We start from the raw sequence: 21,985 nt of genomic DNA on the forward strand, positions 1-21,985 counted from the left end.
TTCTTAGAAATAACTTAGAAATAGCATTTAGTATTAGCAATAACTTAAATTCGGGATGCCTGAGCAGCTCAGTCTGCCTTCAGCCCAGGTCATGATCCCAGCGTCCTGGGATCAAGTCCTGCATCAGGCTCCCTGCTCAGCGGGGAGCCTGCTTCTCCCTCTGCCTGCCACTCCCCTTGCTTGTGCTCTCTCTGACAAATAAATAAAATCTTTAAAAATAAAATAAAATAACTTAAATTCTTTCAGTGGATTTCACAGGTTACTATGACTTCTACTGAACAGGTAAGAAAACAGTGAAAACAGTGCCTGAAACTAATTCAACACTTTAACACTTCCCGACCTGACCCTACATATTCTATGGTCAGGTTCAAAATCACTGTGTAAATGTACCATGGATGAGAATAGTTAAAAAAAAAAAAAAAATCTTAGGCAAACTTCACTAGAGTTCTAGCTATAGAAGTCAGGCAGGCCCAGATGACACTAGAATTATTCTTTTTCCTATGGCCTACTCAATTATACTGATCAGATAATGGCAGGGCAGCAAATAAGACCCTCACTGTAATACATACACTACTAATTAACTGAAATGCCAAGATTAGCATTGGTATCCTGGACCATGTTGTCACTAAAAATGATAAAAGTACTAACATAATTAGGAATGATACACTACCTACATTTTAAATAATATTCATGACAACTAGGATGAGAGAGCAGTGAGAATAAGCACTGAGGAAAAGGCATTTAGTCCCAGGATCTGAATACATATAGAGATATAGCTGTTGAGCACAGGCGTATTTGAACATTTTGGATTTTTTCCTTTCCTGTCTTAAAGTAATTAAGACTGATTCAGTTTGCCAAAGTTCATTAACTAAAGGCAGCTGTAGTTACCCAAGTGATAAAATACATCAAAAACTGGCAAGCCATTTACACTCCCCAAGCTACTCAAAACTGAAAACAGTCACAATAGATTTTAAAATTAAATCTCTTCATAGGGAGTGACCTTAACTATCAATTTGAACAAACTTTTAAAATGCTTATATTAAAAACATTGAAAATGTTATCAAAACAATGCTGTCTTCCAGAAAAAACATGCAACACCTGTTATATTTTAAATTTGTAAAACATTCTGATATTTTAAACTACTTAAATCCACATTTTCAAAAGCCACAAAACTCTGCCATAATTTCAAAGGAATGCTTCTAATTAAGATTTAACCTAAGCGTATGAAGGGCAACTGAACAACTTACCTTATAGGTTTTTTGAGGGGAAACCTGAAACAAAGAAAAAAAAAAGGAAATATGCCGTTATTTCACTTATAAGATTGTTATTAGGTTTATTCATTCTACTAAATCAGACTAAGAGATTTAAATCTTATGCTAACATTCCCAAAGCAAGATTCAACAAACAGGTGGAATAAGGAGCTGGATGCTATTTTTTAATAACTCCTTTGTTAAATCTTAAATTGCAGGTGCATTTACCATGATCTGTCACTGAGTATTGGTTCTCTTTTTAAAAATCTAAATACGAATAGCAACAGTTAAATTTACTTGAGGGCTTACTAGATGCTAAGCGCTATTCTAAACTGTTGACACGTGTTATCTCATTTAAATATCTATAAAGATTGGGGCTCCTGGGTGGCTCAGCCGTTAAGCATCTGCCTTCGGCTTGGGTCATGATCCCAGAATCCTGGGATCGAGCCCCGCATTGGGCTCCCTGCTCAGCGGGAAGCCTGCTTCTCCCTCTCCCACTCCCCCTGCTTGTGTTCCTGCTCTTGCTAACACTCTCTCTCTGTCAAATAAATAAATAAAATCTTTAAAAAAAAATAAAAGATATTTCCACTTTACAGATTTAAAAAAACTAAGGCAAAGAGAAATATCTTACCATTAAAATATTATACTTAGCTTCCCTAGCAAGGAGAGTTTCTTACTGTCCACCACCTCTCCCCATCCCCCAAGATATCTGGGTGCTAATTACTGTTCTATTGATCTGTGTCTACTACCTTTTGATCATAATCAAATCACAAATTCTCATTTATTTATGTTTAGCATTTATAACAGAAATCTAGAGAAAATACCATTGCAGTACTACCAGTTACTAAGAATATGTTCCAAAAGTAGATAACAAAGGGTACATCTTGTCTTTCTTCAGTTCTATAAGCTATTAAGAACTACTGCATTTCTGGGGCACCTGGGTGGCTCAGTCGTTAAGCATCTGCCTTCGGCTCGGGTCATGATCCCAGGGTCCTGGGATCGAGGCCCACATCAGGCTCCCTGCTCCGCGGGAAGCCTGCTTCTCCCTCTCCCACTCCCCCTGCTTGTGTTCCTGCTCTCGCTATGTCTCTCTCTGTCAAATAAATAAATAAAACCTTAAAAAAAAAAAAAAAAGAATTACTGCATTTCCTCCTGGTTGCCTTTTTTCAAAGAAACATTACTAGAGGCTTCTTGATAAGAATTTGATGTTACACATAAACACTAAGTCTACAAGTGTTTTTGGATCTCCTCCCATTCCCCTTTTCAGATCTGTCATTTCAGAAATTACCTCAACCCATGACATTTTATGTAAAGATTATTTAGCCTGGGTAACAAAAATGGGATTTATTAAGAATATCAATAAAAATTGTTTTTTAAAAAAAGGTTATTAGTAAACATAGTAAGAAACAAACATAAAACAATACTTAAATGACTATTTTATTTATCATGGAGATAGTTTAGTTAAAAAAAAACTCTATAGTACAAGTTTAATTACAATTTCCTTTAACTCCTCTATAAACCAGAACTGATCCAAAGACAAAAACAAAAAATCTAAAAACTTCCATAAGAAGTGCATGTTAACCACAACAAAGTTAGGGATAACAAGGAAAAGAGGTTTGGGGTAAGAGTAAACTGCTCTAGAGAATAGACCGACTACAAAAGATCATCAGATTTTCAGAAATAGGAAGTCCATCCTTACTTGTTGGGGGAGTGTGGGGAGGTGGGAGTATGTTTTTTTAATTTAGAAATGAACATAGGAGCTGGCAGAAAAGAATTCCCAACTGAGTTTCTACAAAGCATAATACCTGCAGTTAGCAACCTTAGCCACTCTTCCTGATAGCCATTATAAAAACTCCTACCCCCAAACAATGCTGCTTGCGTCAGGGACTGCAACATCCAGGGAGATTCTGGTAAAGAATCCCGGAAGTTCCCAGACTACTGATTGTAAGTCAGCTTCCTGAGCTGCCTTCTCTTATGAGGGAATGGAAAAGGAGGGGAAAGAGGATAAAAATGGAATGAAAAGATGAAGAACAAGGACTACTGTATGGTAAAATTTGCTTAACATATTCTCTGTACTACATTCTTAAAGTACAGGTGAAGAGCCTCTCCCCAACAAAAATGTTTAAATCACAGCACTTTTTCTCTAATCACTAAATTCCACAATTAGCCCAACCCTAGGCTGATGAAACAATTCTGGTACACAAAATCCTCTATTTTCAAGTTCCTGTCCATTCTGTAACCCAATCATACAACTGTGACAACCTCCTCTGGTTAGATATCTATGGAAAAGAGCTGTAGTTGAATGATGAATTATGTTGGATGTGCTTAATCAAATTGTATCTGGCTTTCGAAAATATCATATTGATGACTTGGACATTTAGCCAACAATGAACATGTTCGTGCATATTTACATGTGTGTATGTATTTTTCCAGATGTAAGACGAAGTCCAAGTACCAATATGAAGAACCATAATTTAAAAAGGAAAGCGTTGTCAGAAATTAGAGCCATTAGGATAAGATAACTAGATGCCCTTACTTTTGATTACCTATACTAAGCATACTTGAGTGCCACAAATCCTAACCAAGAGCCTTAAAGGTCACAATTACATTTACTCACTTGACTCAGAATGCCTTTTTCTTATGTAAGTTCTGAGCTCTAATATTAAAGCCCTAGGTAGCAAAGATAGAGAAGCCTCCCCAAAGTTTTAATTTTCATATTCCTCCCAATATGTTATTACAGTGTAAAGGGAGTTGTGATTTGGTAATTAAATAACCCTAACCCAATAAATAATATTTACTTTAGTAAAACTTCCAGTTTTAGCCAGGTTTAACTATACACACACACACATACACACACATATGCATATTTAACAATACAATACATACATACATATACATGATTTTCTAATTGGGATATCCCTTTAAGACTGTTAAACAGAATTTCTTCTAGATTAAAAACATTACAAAGGGCCATCAAAATTTGTGTTAACACATATTTGCTTATAATATATAGCCTATTAGAAGTCATTTTTTCCTTTTATAGATGATTTTTTGTGAGAAAAGAACTAGCCTTTGACATTACTCCTGAAAGAAAAAATAGAAATACCACATTCAAACCTTAATTCCTACCCTCTCTCTCTCCTTCAAGGTATTAGATGTTTTTTTTCTCAGGTTTATTTATGATGAAGAATTTAAGACTCTGGATGATTCTTCGTAAGAGATGACTGAAATGAGGAGAGTTAAGTTCAGGGTATTTTACCTAAGCTGGATAGTGGGCAAGTTTTCATTAGCAAACAACGTTAGCTACTAAATTTAGAATTCTCAATAATTCCGTTGTAAGATACATCCTGATCTTAGCAATGTTAAAAGGCAGGATGAAAAGCACCTTGGAATCAATGAAATATAGCACTAGCTTATTGGAATTCATGCCAGTGAGGAGAGTTGCTAGACAAAGAACTCTGCAAAACAGAACACAGTAAAGAGAAGTCTAAGGCTCAATCCTCATAAAATGATGACAAACATCAAGGCAAAAATACAGCATTCCAATACTGTTACAGTCAATGAAAACTGCATGGGATTCCAAGGCCTCAGGGACAGGGGCTCCTCAGAAAAAACAACAATGAGGTTTGTATTCTAGTTTCACAATTTAAAAGGTGCTTTTACACTGGTACAAGGTGCTCAGGCTCTCAAACAATCTTCTGTAAAATAGTGATAAGACTAGTCCCTACCTGGGCGCCTGGGTGGCTCAGTTGGTTAAGCGACTGCCTTCGGCTCAGGTCATGATCCTGGAGTCCCGGGATCGAGTCCCACATCAGGCTCCCTGCTCAGCAGGGAGTCTGCTTCTCCCTCTGACCCTCCCCCTGTCTCATGTGCTCTCTCTCTCTCTCTCAAATAAATAAAATCTTAAAAAAAAAAAAAAAAAAAAGACTAGTCCCTACCTTAGAAATTTGTTTTGAGAATTAGAAAATGCAAAGCATTAAATGAGAAGCACTGCCTAGCACATAATAACCACTTAATTACCATTAACTGTTAGAACAAAAATAAAATCTGAACTTTAGAGATTTAATTTCAAATTAAGTAGAAAAGAAAAATAAACTTAAAGACTAACAATATTCAAATAGGTTTTTAGCTCAGTAAAATCCACAGAAATGCATAATTCAGAGTCAATGATGAAACTATAGGTTTAACTTGCCAAGTCATATAAAATTAAAGTCAATACTCAAGTTAACAAACTTCCCAGATGCTGCAGGGTAAGAGAAAAGATCAGGTTACAACCAAAACTTTTAATTTTCCTAGCAAGTAGGGCCAGGGATTTTTTTTTTTTTTTTTTAAAGCCTGTGAAATTGCATTGACCATACCTGCCACTTAGCAAGAGAGTCCATTATTTCTGCATCTCCTTTAAAGTATCAAGAAGGATTAAGGCTTTTGGTGTCCTGGATGTAAATCAAGTTTTTTATTTATCTATTTCTACAAAATAATTTAAAGATCCTGAGGCACAACACTAAAATTTGAAATTACTCCAATGTGAATATGAACCAGCTAGTTCTAGCATTATATCATTTTTCACAAAATAACAAACAAAACAGCTAAAAGGGCATTTGTCTGCAATACATAAGTACCCTTAAGTATAGGGATTTAGAACATATTGCTGACTTCAGCTACACTGTTAATTCAATCTTTAGATCTCTGGACAGTAAGATTCATAGAACCAAAAGTAGTAATGACCACCACCACTCCTATCCTTCAAAAAAAAACACCAGTCATAAATCTTTTCACCACCTACAATTTATAACTGGTCTAGCTTAGACTCACTAAAAGAACCAAAAATTACAGAAATAGAAAAAAGAAAAGTTCAAAAATTATCTACCATTGTACCTTTTTATTAGGATATAGATCTAAAGCATGGCAAGTTGTTAGCAGAGCTGGCAGTAACATTAGTTATATCAGAAAGACTCAAACAGAAGCTACAGCTGACAGGATGACTCACGGAGAATTTTCATGGTGTTGTTATTAGTTTTAAACCTCTGGACCTTGCAATATAAAACCACAGAAACGAGGACCAGGGAGGCTCAGTTCTGGTGTAAAATTCAAAAATGATTCACTAAAATGTAATGTAAGAAGATCTCAAATTAACTTCTTAAATATAGCTTAGGATACTGCCACTTTTACTGAAGAAGTGAAACACATGACAACCCTTAGAGTAAGTGGCTTTTCTTTCCTGGACATACTTTGACAAATCAAACAGTAAATTCTAAATTATTTTAATTGCCTCTGCCAGATACTATAAACCGGATATTGGTTGTTTCTGAACTGGGAAAAGTAATTCATAATAAAAATAGTATCTTATTTATTACAGGCTCTTTTTTCCTCATGGACAATCTGGAACAGTATCACTTTTGGGAATATCTCCTGTAAGGTTTCTAAATAACTCTCCTTTGAGATCATGGGTACATCATTAACTTATACAGTGTCTTTTTAGACTTCCAATTATTCACTTCAAAAAACCAAGCAAAGGGATCTGCCAGAAAAAAGTATGAGAACCTCAAATTACTTAGTATCTTCATTCCATTCAACACCATTCAAACTATCAAATCTATGCTTATATGAGATATTAACATCATTAAACAATAAAAACAATAAACTGGACTCTACAGAATAATCTTACAATTGACAAAACAGTAATGATACATAATTTTCATTTGATAGCAATTTAAATATTTTTAAATTAAATTTTTTATTTAAATTAAATTTAATTAACATATACTATATTATTAGTTTCAGAGGTAGAATTTAGTGATTCATCAGTTGCATATAACACCCAGCACTCATTATTTCAAATGCTCTCCTTAATGCCCATATCTCAGTTACCCCATTCCCCGACCCACCTCCCCTTCAGCAACCCTCAAGTTTGTTTCCTAGAGTTAAAAGTCTCTTATGGTTTGCCTCCCTCTCTGTTTTCGTCATATTTTTTCTTTCCCTTCCTCTATGTTCATCTGTTTTGTTTCTTAAATGGCACATATGAGTGAAATCATCATGGTATTTGTCTTTCTCTTGACTTATTTTGCTTAGCAGATAGGGATTTAAACCTTAATCTTATTTTACAATTCCCGATTTCAGAATTTGCTTGGAGAGGTGGTTCAGGACAGCAGTATAGGAAGATCCTAAACTTACCTCTCCCTATGGACACAAAAATTTAACAGCTAAAATGCAACAATTTCTTCTGAAAAAGTTCTGAAAACTAGATGAACAGTTCCTCCACAACAAAAGATAAAAGGGCCACATTGAGACAGGTAGGGAAGGCAGAGACATGCTTTTGCCAAAAACCCACCCCAGGCACAGTGACCCATAATCAGAAGGGATCTCAAAAAATACGAACTTTTCCCTGAGGAGCAAGGGGTTTGTGCCCCACATCAGGCACCTCAACCCCAGGTCATGCACCACCGAGATGAGCCCCCAAAACTTAATATAAACAGGGATTAGGTCCAGGAGAACCACAGAAATGTAGGCAATTGAGAACACACTCTTAAAGGGTTTGCAGGCTGATTTACTCGCTGTGACACCCAATCCAAAAGCAGCAGTTTGAAAAGCTCCTACACCATATGTGAAGCAGACCCAATTATTCATCTTAAAGCAACTGCCAGAGGGGCAGGTACCTGTTGGGACTCTCTCCAAAAACAGAAACACTGGAAAGTACCATTTTTGTGATCACATTCTACCTTGCCAATGCTACCTTGCTAATTTTTACAATCTCCCTCTAACCTGCTAGTGCAGGTTGGTATCCCCCACTCCAGTGCCTAACCATGCCACGGCCAGGCAACCCCACCCCCCGCTCCTGATGCCACAGTCACAGCCCCACCATAGCCAGCAGGCATGCACAACACACACAGGGGATGCTCCTCGAGAGTCTGACTCTGGTGACCAGGGAGACTGCACTTCTGGGTCCCATGGGTCATCTCCTATAGAACGCTCCACTTTCAAAACCCAGAGAGGTAGCTGTTTTGCCTAATAAATGGAAACAAACACAGAGACTCAGGCAAAATGAGGAGACAGGAATAGGTGGCAAACAAAAGTACAAGATGAAACTTTAGAAAAAGTCCTTAATGAAACAGATAAATAATCTACCTGTTAAAGAGTTCAAAGTAACAGTCATAAAGATGGTCACCAAACTTGGGGGAATAGACACATTGAGAACACCAACAAAGAGAAAATACAAGAAAGTACCAAAAAGAAGTCAAAGAGCTGAAGAATACAATAACTGGAACTAAAAAAATACACTAGAGGGGTTTGACAGCACCCTGAATGAAGCAGAAGAACAATCAGTGAGCTATAAGACAAAGCAACAGAACTCACCCAAACAGAGCAGCAAAAAAAAAAAAAGAAAGAAAGAAAGAAAGAAACTTTAGAAAATAAAGATAGGTTAAAGGACATATGGGATAACATCAAGTGGAATAACATCCCCATTATGGGGGGTCCCAGAAGGAAAAGAGAGAAAAGGGTAGAAAACTTATTTGAAGAAATAATGGCTGAAAACTTCATTAACCCGGGGAAAGAAACAGACATCCAGGTCCAGGAAGCACAGAGAGTTCTACACAAAACAAACCCCCAAAAATCCACACCAAGAAACATTATAATTAAATGTCAGAAGTTAAAGATAAAAAGAGAATCTGAAAAGCAGCAAGAGGAAAACAATTTGTTATATACAAAGGAAACTCCATAAGGCTATCAGCAAATTTTTTAGCAGAAAATCTGCAGGTCAGAAGAGAGTGGCATGACATATTCAAAGTACTGAAAGGAAAAAAATTCCAACCAAGAATATGCTACCTGAGGGAAAAAAAATACTCTACCTGGCAAGGTTATCATTCAAAATAGAAGAAGAGATAAAGAATTTTTCAGATAAGCAAAAGCTAAAGGAGTCCATCACCACTAAACTGCCCTTAAAAAAATGTTAAAAGGAATTCTTTAAGCGAAAAAGCAATGGCGTTAAATAATGACAAGAAAACATATGAAAGTAAAAATCTCACTGAAAAAGGTAATGTATGTAGTTAAGGTAGTGAATTAATCACTTACAAAGCTAAACTCTTTCTGGAGAAGTAAAAGAGCTAAAATCCAACCAAGTAGAAATCAAAAAGGCTATTAATGAGGTGCAATCAAAAATGGGGGCACTAACTGCTAGAATAAATGAGGCAGAAGAGAGAATCAGTAATATAGAAGATGAAATGCTGGAAAATAAAGAAGCTGAGAAAAAGAGAGATAAACAACTACTGGATCATGAGGGCAGAATTCGAGAGATAAGTGATACCATAAGACGAAACAACATTAGAATAATTGGGATCCCAGAAGAAGAAGAAAGAGAGAGGGGGGCAGAAGGTATAATGGAGCAAATTATAGCAGAGAACTTCCCTAATTTGGGGAAAGAAACAGGCATGAAAATCCAGGAAGCACAGAGAACCCCTCTCAAAATCAATAAAAATAGGTCAACTCCCCGACATCTAATAGTAAAACTTACAAGTCTCACAGACAAAGAGAAAATCCTGAAAGCAGCTCGGGAGAAGAGATATGTAACCTACAATGGTAGAAACATTAGATTGGCAACAGACCTATCCACAGAGACCTGGCAGGCCAGAAAGGACTGGCAGGATATATTCAGAGCACTAAATGAGAAAAATATGCAGCCAAGAATACTCTATCCAGCTAGGCTGTCATTGAAAATTGAAGGAGAGATAAAAAGTTTCCAGGACAAAAAAAAACTAAAGGAATTTGCAAACACAAAACCAGCCCTACAGGAAATCTTGAAAGGGGTCCTCTAAGCAAAGAGAGACCCTAAAAGCAACATAGACCAGAAAGGAACACAGACAATATATGGTAACAGTCACCTTACAGGCAATATAATGGCACTAAATTCCTATCTTTCAATAGTTACCTTGAATGTAAATGGGCTAAATGCCCCAATCAAAAGACACAGGCTAACAGACTGGATTAAAAAACAAGATCCATCGATATGCTGTCTGCAAGAGACTCATTTTAGACCCAAAGACACCCCCAGATTGAAAGTGAGGGGGTGGAAAACCATTTACCATGCTAATGGACACCAAAAGAAAGCTGGGGTGGCAATCCTTATATCAGACAAATTAGATTTTAAACCAAAGACTGTAATAAGAGATGAGGAAGGACACTATATCATACTTAAAGGATCTATCCAACAAGAAGATCTAACAATTGTAAATATCTATGCCCCTAACATGGGAGCAGCCAATTATATAAGGCAATTAATAACAAAAGCAAAGAAACACATCAACAACAATACAATAATAGTGGGGGACTTTAACATCCCCCTCACTGAAATGGACAGATCATCTAAGCAAAAGATCAACAAGGAAATAAAGACTTTAAATGACACACTGGACCAAATGGACTTCACAGACATATTCAGAACATTCCACCCCAAAGCAACGGAATACACATTCTTCTCTACTGCCCATGGAACATTCTCCAGAATCGACCACATCCTAGGTCATAAATCAGGTCTCAACCGGTACCAAAAGATTGGGATCATTCCCTGCCTATTTTCAGACCACAATGCTTTGAAACTAGAACTCAATCCCAAGAGGAAAGTCGGAAAGAACTCAAATACATGGAGGCTAAAGAGCATCCTACTGAAGAATGAATGGGTCAACCAGGAAATTAAAGAAGAATTAAAAAAATACATGGAAACTAATGAAAATGAAAACACAACTGTTCAAAATCTTTGGGATGCAGCAAAGGCAGTCCTAAGAGGAAAGTATATAGCAATACAAGCCTTTCTCAAGAAACAAGAAAGGTCTCAAGTACACAACCTAACCCTACACCTAAAGGAGCTGGAGAAAGAACAGCAAATAAAGCCTAAACCCAGCAGGAGAAGAGAAATCATAAAGATCAGAGCAGAAATCAATGAAATAGAAACTAAAAGAACAGTAGAACAGATCAACGAAACTAGGAGCTGGTTCTTTGAAAGAATTAACAAGATTGATAAACCCCTGGCCAGACTTATCAAAAAGAGAAGAGAAATGACCCAAATCAACAAAATCATGAATGAAAGAGGAGAGATCACAACCAACACCAAAGAAATACAAACAATTATAAGAACATATTATGAGCAACTCTATGCCAGCAAATTAGATAACCTGGAAGAGATGGATGCATTCCTAGAGATGTATCAACTACCAAAACTGAACCAGGATGAAATAGAAAACCTGAACAGACCTATAACCACTAAGGAAATTGAAGCAGTCATCAAAAATCTCCCAAAAAACAAAAGCCCAGGGCCAGATGGCTTCCCAGGGGAATTCTACCAAACATTTCAAGAAGAATTAATACCTATTCTTCTGAAACTGTTCCAAAAAATTGAAACGGAAGGAAAACTTCCAAACTCATTTTATGAGGCCAGCATTACCTTGATCCCCAAACCAGACAAAGACCCCATCAAAAAGGAGAATTACAGACCAATATCCCTGATGAACATGGATGCAAAAATTCTCACCAAAATACTAGCCAATAGGATCCAACAGTACATTAAAAGGATTATTCACCATGACCAAGTGGGATTTATCCCTGGGCTGCAAGGTTGGTTCAACATCCGCAAATCAATCAATGTGATACAGTACATTAACAAAGGAAAGAACAAGAATCATATGATCCTCTCGATAGATGCCGAAAAAGCTTTTGACAAAGTACAGCATCCTTTCTTGATCAAAACTCTTCAGAGTATAGGGATAGAGGGTACATACCTCAATATCATAAAAGCCATCTATGAAAAACCTACAGCAAATATTATTCTCAATGGGGAAAAACTGAGAGCTTTCCCCCTAAGGTCAGGAACGCGGCAGGGATGTCCACTATCACCACTGCTATTCAACATAGTATTGGAAGTCCTAGCCACAGCAATCAGACAACAAAAAGAAATCAAAGGCATCCAAATTGGCAAAGAAGAAGTCAAACTCTCACTCTTTGCAGATGATATGATACTTTATGTGGAAAACCCAAAAGACTCCACCCCAAAACTGCTAGAACTCATACAGGAATTCAGTAAAGTGGCAGGATATAAAATCAATGCACAGAAGTCAGTGGCATTCCTATACACCAACAACAAGACAGAAGAAAGAGAAATTAAGGAGTCGATCCCATTTACAATTGCACCCAAAACCATAAGATACCTAGGAATAAATCTAACCAAAGAGACAAAGGATCTGTACTCAGAAAACTATAAAATACTCATGAAAGAAATTGAGGAAGACACAAAGAAATGGAAAAACGTTCCATGCTCATGGATTGGAAGAACAAATATTGTGAAGATGTCAATGCTACCTAGAGCAATCTACACATTCAATGCAATCCCCATCAAAATACCACCCACTTTTTTCAAAGAAATGGAACAAATAATCCTAAAATTTGTATGGAACCAGAAAAGACCCCGCATAGCCAGAGGAATATTGAAAAAGAAAAGCAAAGCCGGTGGCATCACAATTCCGGACTTCAAGCTCTATTACAAAGCTGTCATCATCAAGACAGCATGGTACTGGCACAAAAACAGACACATCGATCAATGGAACAGAATAGAGAGCCCAGAAATGGACCCTCAACTCTATGGTCAACTAATCTTCGACAAAGCAGGAAAGAATGTCCAATGGAACAAAGACAGTCTCTTCAACAAATGGTGTTGGGAAAATTGGATAGACACATGCAGAAGAATGAAACTGGACCACTTCCTTACACCACACACAAAAATAGACTCCAAATGGTTGAAAGACCTCAATGTGAGACAGGAGTCCATCAAAATCCTAAAGGAGAACACAGGCAACAACCTCTTTGACCTCAGCCGAAGCAACTTCTTCCTAGAAACATCGCCAAAGGCAAGGGAAGCAAGGGCAAAAATGAACTATTGGGACTTCATCAAGATAAGAAGCTTTTGCAAAGCAAAGGAAACAGTTAACAAAACCAAAAGACAACCGACAGAATGGGAGAAGATATTTGCAAATGACATATCAGATAAAGGGCTAGTATCCAAAATCTATAAAGAACTCATCAAACTCAACACCCAAAGAACAAAGAATCCAATTAAGAAATGGGCAGAAGACATGAACAGACATTTTTCCAAAGAAGACATCCAAATGGCCAACAGACACATGAAAAAGTGCTCAATATCGCTCGGCATCAGGGAAATCCAAATCAAAACCTCAATGAGATATCACCTCACACCAGTCAGAATGGCTAAAATTAACAAGTCAGGAAACGACAGATGTTGGCGGGGATGCGGAGAAAGGGGAACCCTCCTCCACTGTTGGTGGGAATGCAAGCTGGTGCAGCCACTCTGGAAAACTGTATGGAGGTTCCTCAAAAAGTTGAAAATAGAGCTACCATATGATCCAGCAATTGCACTACTGGGTATTTACCCCAAAGATACAAAAGTAGGGATCCGAAGGGCTACGTGCACCCCGATGTTTATAGCAGCAATGTCCACAATAGCCAAACTGTGGAAAGAGCCAAGATGTCCATCGACAGATGAATGGATAAAGAAGATGTGGTATATATATTCAATGGAATATTATGCAGCCATCAAAAGGAATGAGATCTTGCCATTTGCAACGACGTGGATGGAACTGGAGGGTATTATGTTGAGTGAAATAAGTCAAACAGAGAAAGACATGTATCATATGATCTCACTGATATGAGGAATTCTTAATCGCAGGAAACAAACTGAGTGTTGTTGGAGTGGGGGGTGGGGTGGGAGGGATGGGGGGACTGGGTGATAGACACTGGGGAGTGTATGTGCTCTGGTAAGCGCTGTGAATTGTGCAAGACTGTTGAATCTCAGATCTGTACCTCTGAAACAAATAATGCAATATATGTTAAGAAAAAAAAAAAAAGAAGAAGAAGAAGAAGGTAGCGGGAGGGGAAGAATGAAGCGGGGGAAATCGGAGGGGTAGACGAACCATGAGAGACGATGGACTCTGAAAAACAAACAGGGTTCTAGAGGGGAGGGGGGTGGGAGGATGGGTTAGCCTGGTGGTGGGTATTTAGGAGGGCACATTCTGCATGGAGCACTGGGTGTTATGCACAAACAATGAATCATGGAACACTTCATCTAAAACTAATGTTGTAATGTAAGGGGATTAACATAAGAATAAAAAAATTAAAAAAAAAAAAAAAAAAAATCACTTACAAAGCTAGTATGAAGGTCAAAAGACAAAAGTAGTAAAAGTATCAATAACTACAATAATTCATTAAAAACTAAGTTTTTGCTTTGTGGTTACTGTGAGGTTCACAAATAACATCTACGTATATAACAGTCTATTTTAAGTTGATGACAGCTTAAATTTGAATACATTCTAAAACTATATTTTTACAGCCCCCATGTTTTATTTTTGATGTCACATAAGATAAAAAGCTGTGATGCATTTGTGAACCTCACAGTAACCACAAAGCAAAAACTTACAGTAAATACACAAAAGAAAATGAAGACAAATCTGTACATAACACTAAAGAAGGTTATCAAACCACAAGGGAAGAGAAAGGAAGAAACAGAGAGGAACTACCAAAACAGCCAGAAAACAATTAGTAAAATGGCAAGAAGTACATACCTATCAATAATTTCTTTAAATGTAAATGGATTAAATTCTCCAACCAAAAAGTATAGAGTGGTTGAATGGATTAAAAAAACAAGATTCATATATATGCTACCTATAAGAGAATAATTTCAGAAGTAACATAGAGACTGAAAGTAAAGGGAAGGAAAAAAATATTCCATGCATATGTGAACTGAAAGAAAGAAAGAAAGTTGATGTAGCTATGCTTGTAACACAAAAAATAAACTTTAAAATAAACACTTTAGGGGGCGCCTGGGTGGCTCATTTGGTTAGGCGCCTGCCTTCGCCTCGGGTCATGACTCTCAGCAGGGAATCTGTTATTTCCTCTCCCTCTGCCCCTCCCCCCCATTTGTGCACTCTCTCTCTCTCTCAAATAAATAAATTCTTAAAAAAAAAAAAAAAAAGACAGGGGGTGCCTGGGTGGCTCAGTCATTAAGTGTCTGCCTTCGGCTCAGGTCATGATCTCAGGGTCCTGGGATTGAGCCCCGCATCGGGCTCCCTGCTCAGCAGGGAAGCCTGCTTCTCCCTCTCCCACTGCCCCTGCTTGTGTTCCCTCTCTTGCTGTGTCTCTCTCTGTCAAATAAATAAATAAAATCTTTAAAAAATAAATAAATACATAAAAATTAAAAAAAATAAAGATTTTAATAAGTTAAAGAAAAGCATTACATAAGGATAAAGGGGTCAATCCAGCAAGAAGATATAACATTTATAAGTATATATGCACCCAACATAGGAACACCAAAATAAATAAATATTAACAGACCTAAAGGAAGAAACTGACGATACAATAATAGTAGACATCTATAGATAAATCATCCACACAGAAAATCAGTAAGAAAACACTGACTTTAAACAACACATTAAACCAGATGTTCTTAATAGATATATATGGAACATTCCATCCAAAAGCAACAGAACACATTCTTCTCAAGTGCACATGGAACATTCTCCAGGACAGATCACATGTTAAGCCACAAAACAAGTTTCAGTAAATTACAGAAGACTGAAATCCCATCAAGCACCTTGTCCACAATGGTATTAAACTAGAAATCAATTACAAAAGAAAACGAAAAAACAAAAATATGGAAATTAAATATGCTACCAAACAACCACAGAGAAATCTGAGGAATAAAAGAAATGTCTAGAGACAACTGAAAACAGAAATATGACATACAACAATCTATGGGATACAACAAAAGCAATTAGAAGAGGGCAATTCATAGCAATGCAGGCATACTTCAAGAAACAGAATAGGGGCACCTGGGTAGCTCAATCGGTTAAGCAGCCAACTCTTGGTTTCAGCTCAGGTCATGATCTCAGGGTCCTGGGATCCAACCCTGTGTTGGGCTCATGTTCAGCAGGGAGTCTGCTTGAGGACTCTCTCTCTCTCTGCCCTTCCCCCCACTCATGTGCACACATGCACGCGCTCTTTCTCTCAAAGAGTTATATAAAGATTTTATATAAAATAGATTAAGATTGTTCAAATTTTGTAAACTGAAGTGAGAACTGTACAAAATTTGTTAGGATAAGCTGCTTTCTGCAGATTTGTCAAAGGATACAACTGCGCTTCTGAAAAAGTGGAAAGTTTTAGTTAGCTTTTACCTTTTGTATTGAGGTGTCATTGAGACAAACTCCACCATTAATCTGAACTTGAGAATTTTATGAAAATGTAAAATTAAAATATAAAATGTCAAATAACAGTATACCTCCTATGACGTAAAAAAGTTCTACTCAAAATGTAAATTTTTATGTATCACTTTAAAGTACATATATATGTGCAGTTTGTTTGCATTTTTATTAAAGAAAAAATCTAAAACATCCATAAAAATAGCATTCCATAGCAAGGAATACCGATTTAACAAGAAAACAAATTATAATGGATTTATCTTAAATGTTCCTAAACATTTCTTACCAAATACCAACACAATTACAAGAATAGGAATCTTATTTTGAAAATCTTAGGAGAAGGAAAAACAGTCAGAATTACACTAACACCCAAATCACAGAGTATTATTCATGAGTTCTGTTTACCTTCAGGTATTGTATTTGGTATGCACTCATTCCTTGAATATAAAGAAGCCTAATTCACCATCATATCTATTCCACAAAGCTGAATCGACAAGGATTTGCCAAAAAAAAAAAAAAAAAAATCACAGCACAAGGAAACAGGGAGTCAGAGAAGTATAAACTTAGTTTCCATATACTCTAAAAATGTTCACAATTTCCTTGAACTAAACCAACATAGGCCTATTTCTCATAAAGAAATAAAAACTTTATATACTTTCCAGGAAGAACTCTAAGAGAACAAGGACTGTTCACATTCCATGTTCTCTACTTAAAATTTTTTAAATTATATAAGAAATACATTATGAGTATTTTAATTGCTTATCATTAAATTTATATGTCATATGCCTTAGTTGGTGAAATATTTCCATAAGTAAATAAAACAAGCTATATGAATATAAAATATTGGTAAAGACTAATAAAAATTGATCATAGCCAATATCTTTACAATTAAATCTTCTATATAACATACATCCCATATTCATAAAAGTCTCTTATTTTCTTCTAAGGAAATTATTTTTCATTAAAACTACTTTTACTAGCTATGTATATAATGAATGTTATAACGCAATTTTGGGCTTTAAACTAGAGACTTCTCTTCACAAATGCTTTGGTTTTGGCATCAAATATTAACAATTCTTCAATTCCTCTTAGCTATCCACTTAGTTTATCATGACACCACATTTTCTTTTTTTTTCTTTTTTATATTTTATTTATTTATTTGAGAGAGAGAGAGAACATGAGTGGGAGTAGGGGCAGAGGGAGAGGGAGAAGCAGACTCCCCGCCAAGCAGGGAGCCCGATGAGGGGCTCAATCCCAGGACCCCAGGATCATGACCCAAGCCGAAGGCAGACGCCTGAGCCAGCCAGGTGCCCCTGAAATCACATTTTCTACACCAAATCTAAATACCCAAACTTTCAAACCAGCACAAAGGAAAAAAGACCTCTCATTTTGAGGGGAAAAGGTGAGAAAATTAATTCTATGCATGCTATTCCATACTTTCTTCTACAAGAGCTTTTCTTGGCCCCAAACCATAGAATTAGAGTAGGTGGTATACTCTTATCAGTAACAATGGCTCACCACAGCACTGAATTTGGAAAGTTGGAGAGAAAGTGTGTTTTAAATATTTTGACATTCTCTTACATCACTTTTACAAAGTTCAGGTCATTTTTAATTCACTGACATTCAGTTCTATTTTCTCCCTTAGATGCTAAAAATGTGACTTATCCTAATGCACTTTTAACATGTAAGACTATTGACATTAATTTCTAAACAGAACTATGTTACTATTTTTATAAATTTTCAAGCTAATTCCTCTCCCTCAAGGGACTGAGGAATGAGACTGTTACCTTTCCCAAAGTGTAAGGTTTCCTATAAAGCAATGGTTTTCTACTTTTCAACATGAAGAAATACCTTCTCAGGATACCTGGGTGGCTTAGTCGGTTAAGCATCTGCCTTCAGCTCAGGTCGTGATCCCAAGATCCTGGGATCGAGCCCCACATTGGGCTCCCTGCTCAGCAGAGGAGTCCACTTGTCCCTCTCCTTCTGCCCCTCTCCTGCTGGTGCTCTCTCTCTCTAATATTTTTTTTAAAAGATATATCTTCTCTTTATTCCCCAAAAAAATACATGTACAAAAATTTTTTTAAAAATACAAAATAGAAAATAAAAATCACCCATAAACTCAATACCCAGCATTTTTATGAATACTTTCCCCATCTTTTCTAAAGATTCAGATTTCTCTATCTGTATATGGTGTAGCTACAAGGTATAAAATTTTTCAATAAAAATTACAGCATATAGGACATATTGTTTGGTAACCTTTTCTTTTTTTTTTTAAAGATTTTATTTATTTGACAGAGAGAGACACAGCGAGAGAGGGAACACAAGCAGGGGGAGAGGGAGAGAGAGAAGCAGGCTTCCCGCGGAGCAGGGAGCCCGATGTGGGGCTCGATCCCAGGACCCTGGGATCATGACCTGAGCCGAAGGCAGACGCTTAATGACTGAGCCACCCAGGTGTCCCTGTTTGGTAACCTTTTTAACTAATAAAACACTGACATAATTTTACATCATTAAATATTTCACTACAGCACTGGTTTTAAATTGTGCTGCACACAACCCTAAGGATTTAAAAGATATCCCTCAAGGAGCAAAAGTGGGTAGATGGGGACTCTAGGTTCCCCATACATCAGAGCTGCTTAGCTTTAAAAAAAAGATTTATTTATTTGAGAGAGAGAGAGAGAGAGAGAGCACGGTGGGGAGGGGCAAAGAGAGAGGGAGAGTCTTAAGCAGTCTCTCCACTGAGATCAGTGCAGGGCTTGATTTCATGACCGAAGTCGAAACCAAGAGTTGGACGCTTAACCAACTCAGCCACCGAGGTGCCCCTAGAGCTGCTTAGCTTTTATTTATTTTATATGTTGAACTTCTAAATAAAATAAAGATGGGAAAAAGATCTCTAAACAACTAATTCCTGATAGCTGCAAAGTGGTCTGAGATATGGCTATTTACTTAATTTAACCAATTCTCTTTTTAAATATTTCGACTAGGCCCAGTTTTTTCAGTAAAACAGATATTGTTGTAACAAATAACCTTGTAACTCAAGTTATGCACTCCCTCTTGATTTCTTCCTTAGGATGAATTTATCTAGAATAAGGAATCCACATGGGAGTTTGGACTAGAAGAGGAGTTTGTGTGTGTACCAGGTAAACAGAAGAGAGGAGCCACTATTCCCCTAACTCAATCCCATGGACCCATGCTTAACCCTTATCGAAAGACACAGCAGCAAGAAGCTGAAAGAGCCATTTTGGGAACAGACCTTGTAAGACACAGGGCCAGAGTAACAGTACTTTGGTGTCCAAGTTGACAAAATTTTTCTCACAAGACACATGAGAGAGATTCTCTGTTAAAAGTGAAAAACAGGGGGGTCAGAGCACCTGGGTGGCTCAGTCAGTTAGGCGTCTGCCTTCAGCTCACGTCACAAGCCAGGAGTTCTGGGATAGAGCCCCCCATTGGGCTCCCTGCTCAGTGGGGGTTCTGCTTCTCCATCTGTCCCTCACCCCTCTCTCAAATTCTCTCTCAAGTAAATAAATATTTTAAAAAAACAACCCTGAAAAACAGGGCTGCCTGGGTGGCTCAGCTGGTTGAGAGTCCGACTCCTTGTTTTGGCTCAGGTCTTGATCTCATAGGTAGAGAGCCATGCGTGTGGCTTCACGCTCAGCGGGGAGGCTGCTTGAAGATTCTCTCCCTCTGTGCCCCCTTCTCTAAAACAAATAAATCTTTCAATAAAAAAAGTGAAAACAATGGATGCCTGGGTGGCTCAGCTGGTTGAGTATCTGACTCGGCTTCTGCTCAGGTCATGATCTCAGGATCGTGGAATAGAGCTCCATTCTCAGTGAGGAGTCTGCTGGAGATTCTCTCTCCCTCTGCCCCCCGCCCCCCACATATACCTGCTCGCTCGCTCTCTCAAAATAAATAATTTTTTTTTTTTAAGTGAAAACAAAGCAGGGAACCACATAAAACCAGTTAGAGGCATGTTATCCACAAATTGAATAAATACCAAAAAGCTACATGTATAGTTTATTAATTATAACGCCATCATTACATTTGAAAAAAAAGTAAACATAGATGTGGAAGACGCATTACTTATGCAGTGTGGGAACTGCACCAAGTGCATATAGAGAGTCTCGGTTCCCTTGCATTAAACATGAAAGCAATCCCTAAACTGGGAACTATTGCATTTGTTATGGGTTGAATTGTGTCCCCCACAAAGGTACACTGAAGTCCTAATCCCTGGTATCTGTGAAAATGACCTCATTTGGAAATAGGGTCATTGCACATGCTTTGGATGTCATACCTAAGAAGCCTCTGCTTAACCCAAAGTCACAGAGATTTTCTCCTTTATTTTCTTCTAGAAGTTTAAGGACTTTCAATTTTACTTTTAGGTCTATGACATTTTGCATTAATTTTGGTATAGGATGTGAGGTATGGATAAAAGTTGATTTTTTTGGTATATGAAATCCCATTGTTCCAGCATCATTTGTTGAAAAGACCATCCTTTCTCCACTAAATTGCCTTTGCACTTTTGTTAAAAATCAGTTGTCTATATAGATGTGGGTCTATTTCTGGAATACCACAGAGGTGAAGTTTCCTTCTCAACACATATCAGGGGGTGTACACTATCAATATGACCTGTCACTAGTAATGTTGGCCGTGATCATTTGGTCAAGGTAGTGTCTGCCAGACTTCTCCCTGGAAAGTTACCTTTTTTTCACTTTTCATACTCTATTCTTTAAAAGCAAGTCACTAAATCCAACCCACACCAGGAGTTGGGAAGATTAAGCTCCATCTCCCAGATGAGGGAGAATGTACACATGCTATTTGGAACTCTTCCATAAGGAATATTTCAGTCGTCTCCTTCACTTATTTATGCAATCATTTATGTTAATACTGAACTCATGTATATTTATTTTATACTATGAGTTCTAATCCAATACTATATTACTTGTTTTATTGCTCAAATTATTTCAGCTTAAGCCATCAGAGGTATTTTAGTTTGGCACTAGTTTCCCTTTGACATGCCCCCAGCCTTCTGTGTTTTTTGAGCACTTCCTTGCTTCTGGCACTACAAGGTGCTCTAGACTCATCTTTTATTTTCCCTACTCCAACCCGCGAATCAACCATTTCTCCAATGAGCCATTTTTGGGGGGAATGGTATTTAGAAACCAGATCTAGGTTCTGGGTGTGCTTGCTTGTTCTATGCTTTCTCAGCAGACAGAACTAGAAAATCTATAATTGCTTCAGTATCTATCCATCTATATCTATATTAAGCTAAACATGAGTTCATACTGATGTTTCTAATTCTACTCCAGTACTACAGGGTTCATTCATCTTCCCTCTTGCTTGAATCCCCTGACAGTGAGAAAATTAGTTTCCACCAACTTTGTATTCCTGGGATAAGCTCCACTTCATCATGATGTATTGTTCTTTTTATATGTTTACATATATGTGTGTGTATACAGGTGTGTATGTACAGATGTATGTATATAGGTGTGTATA

General features: G+C 37.3%; 1 protein-coding gene across 8 annotated transcripts in view; it reads right to left on the reverse strand.

Moving 5' to 3' along the window:
* ARHGEF12 (Rho guanine nucleotide exchange factor 12) overlaps positions 1 to 21,985 on the reverse strand; it is a 150,547-nt gene that overhangs the window by 74,700 nt on the left and 53,862 nt on the right. For all 8 annotated transcript variants that reach the window (XM_064577330.1, XM_064577332.1, XM_045894828.3 and 5 more), the window contains one exon: positions 1,248 to 1,271. In XM_064577330.1, the coding sequence (XP_064433400.1) occupies positions 1,248 to 1,271 (24 nt within the window). The remainder of the gene's footprint in view (positions 1 to 1,247; positions 1,272 to 21,985) is intronic.

This window comes from Mirounga angustirostris, unplaced genomic scaffold (genome assembly GCF_029215605.1).
Source record: "Mirounga angustirostris isolate CCGP_5_RB_7025 unplaced genomic scaffold, mMirAng1.0.hap1 SCAF_13, whole genome shotgun sequence".
NCBI classification, from domain to species: Eukaryota; Metazoa; Chordata; class Mammalia; order Carnivora; family Phocidae; genus Mirounga; species Mirounga angustirostris.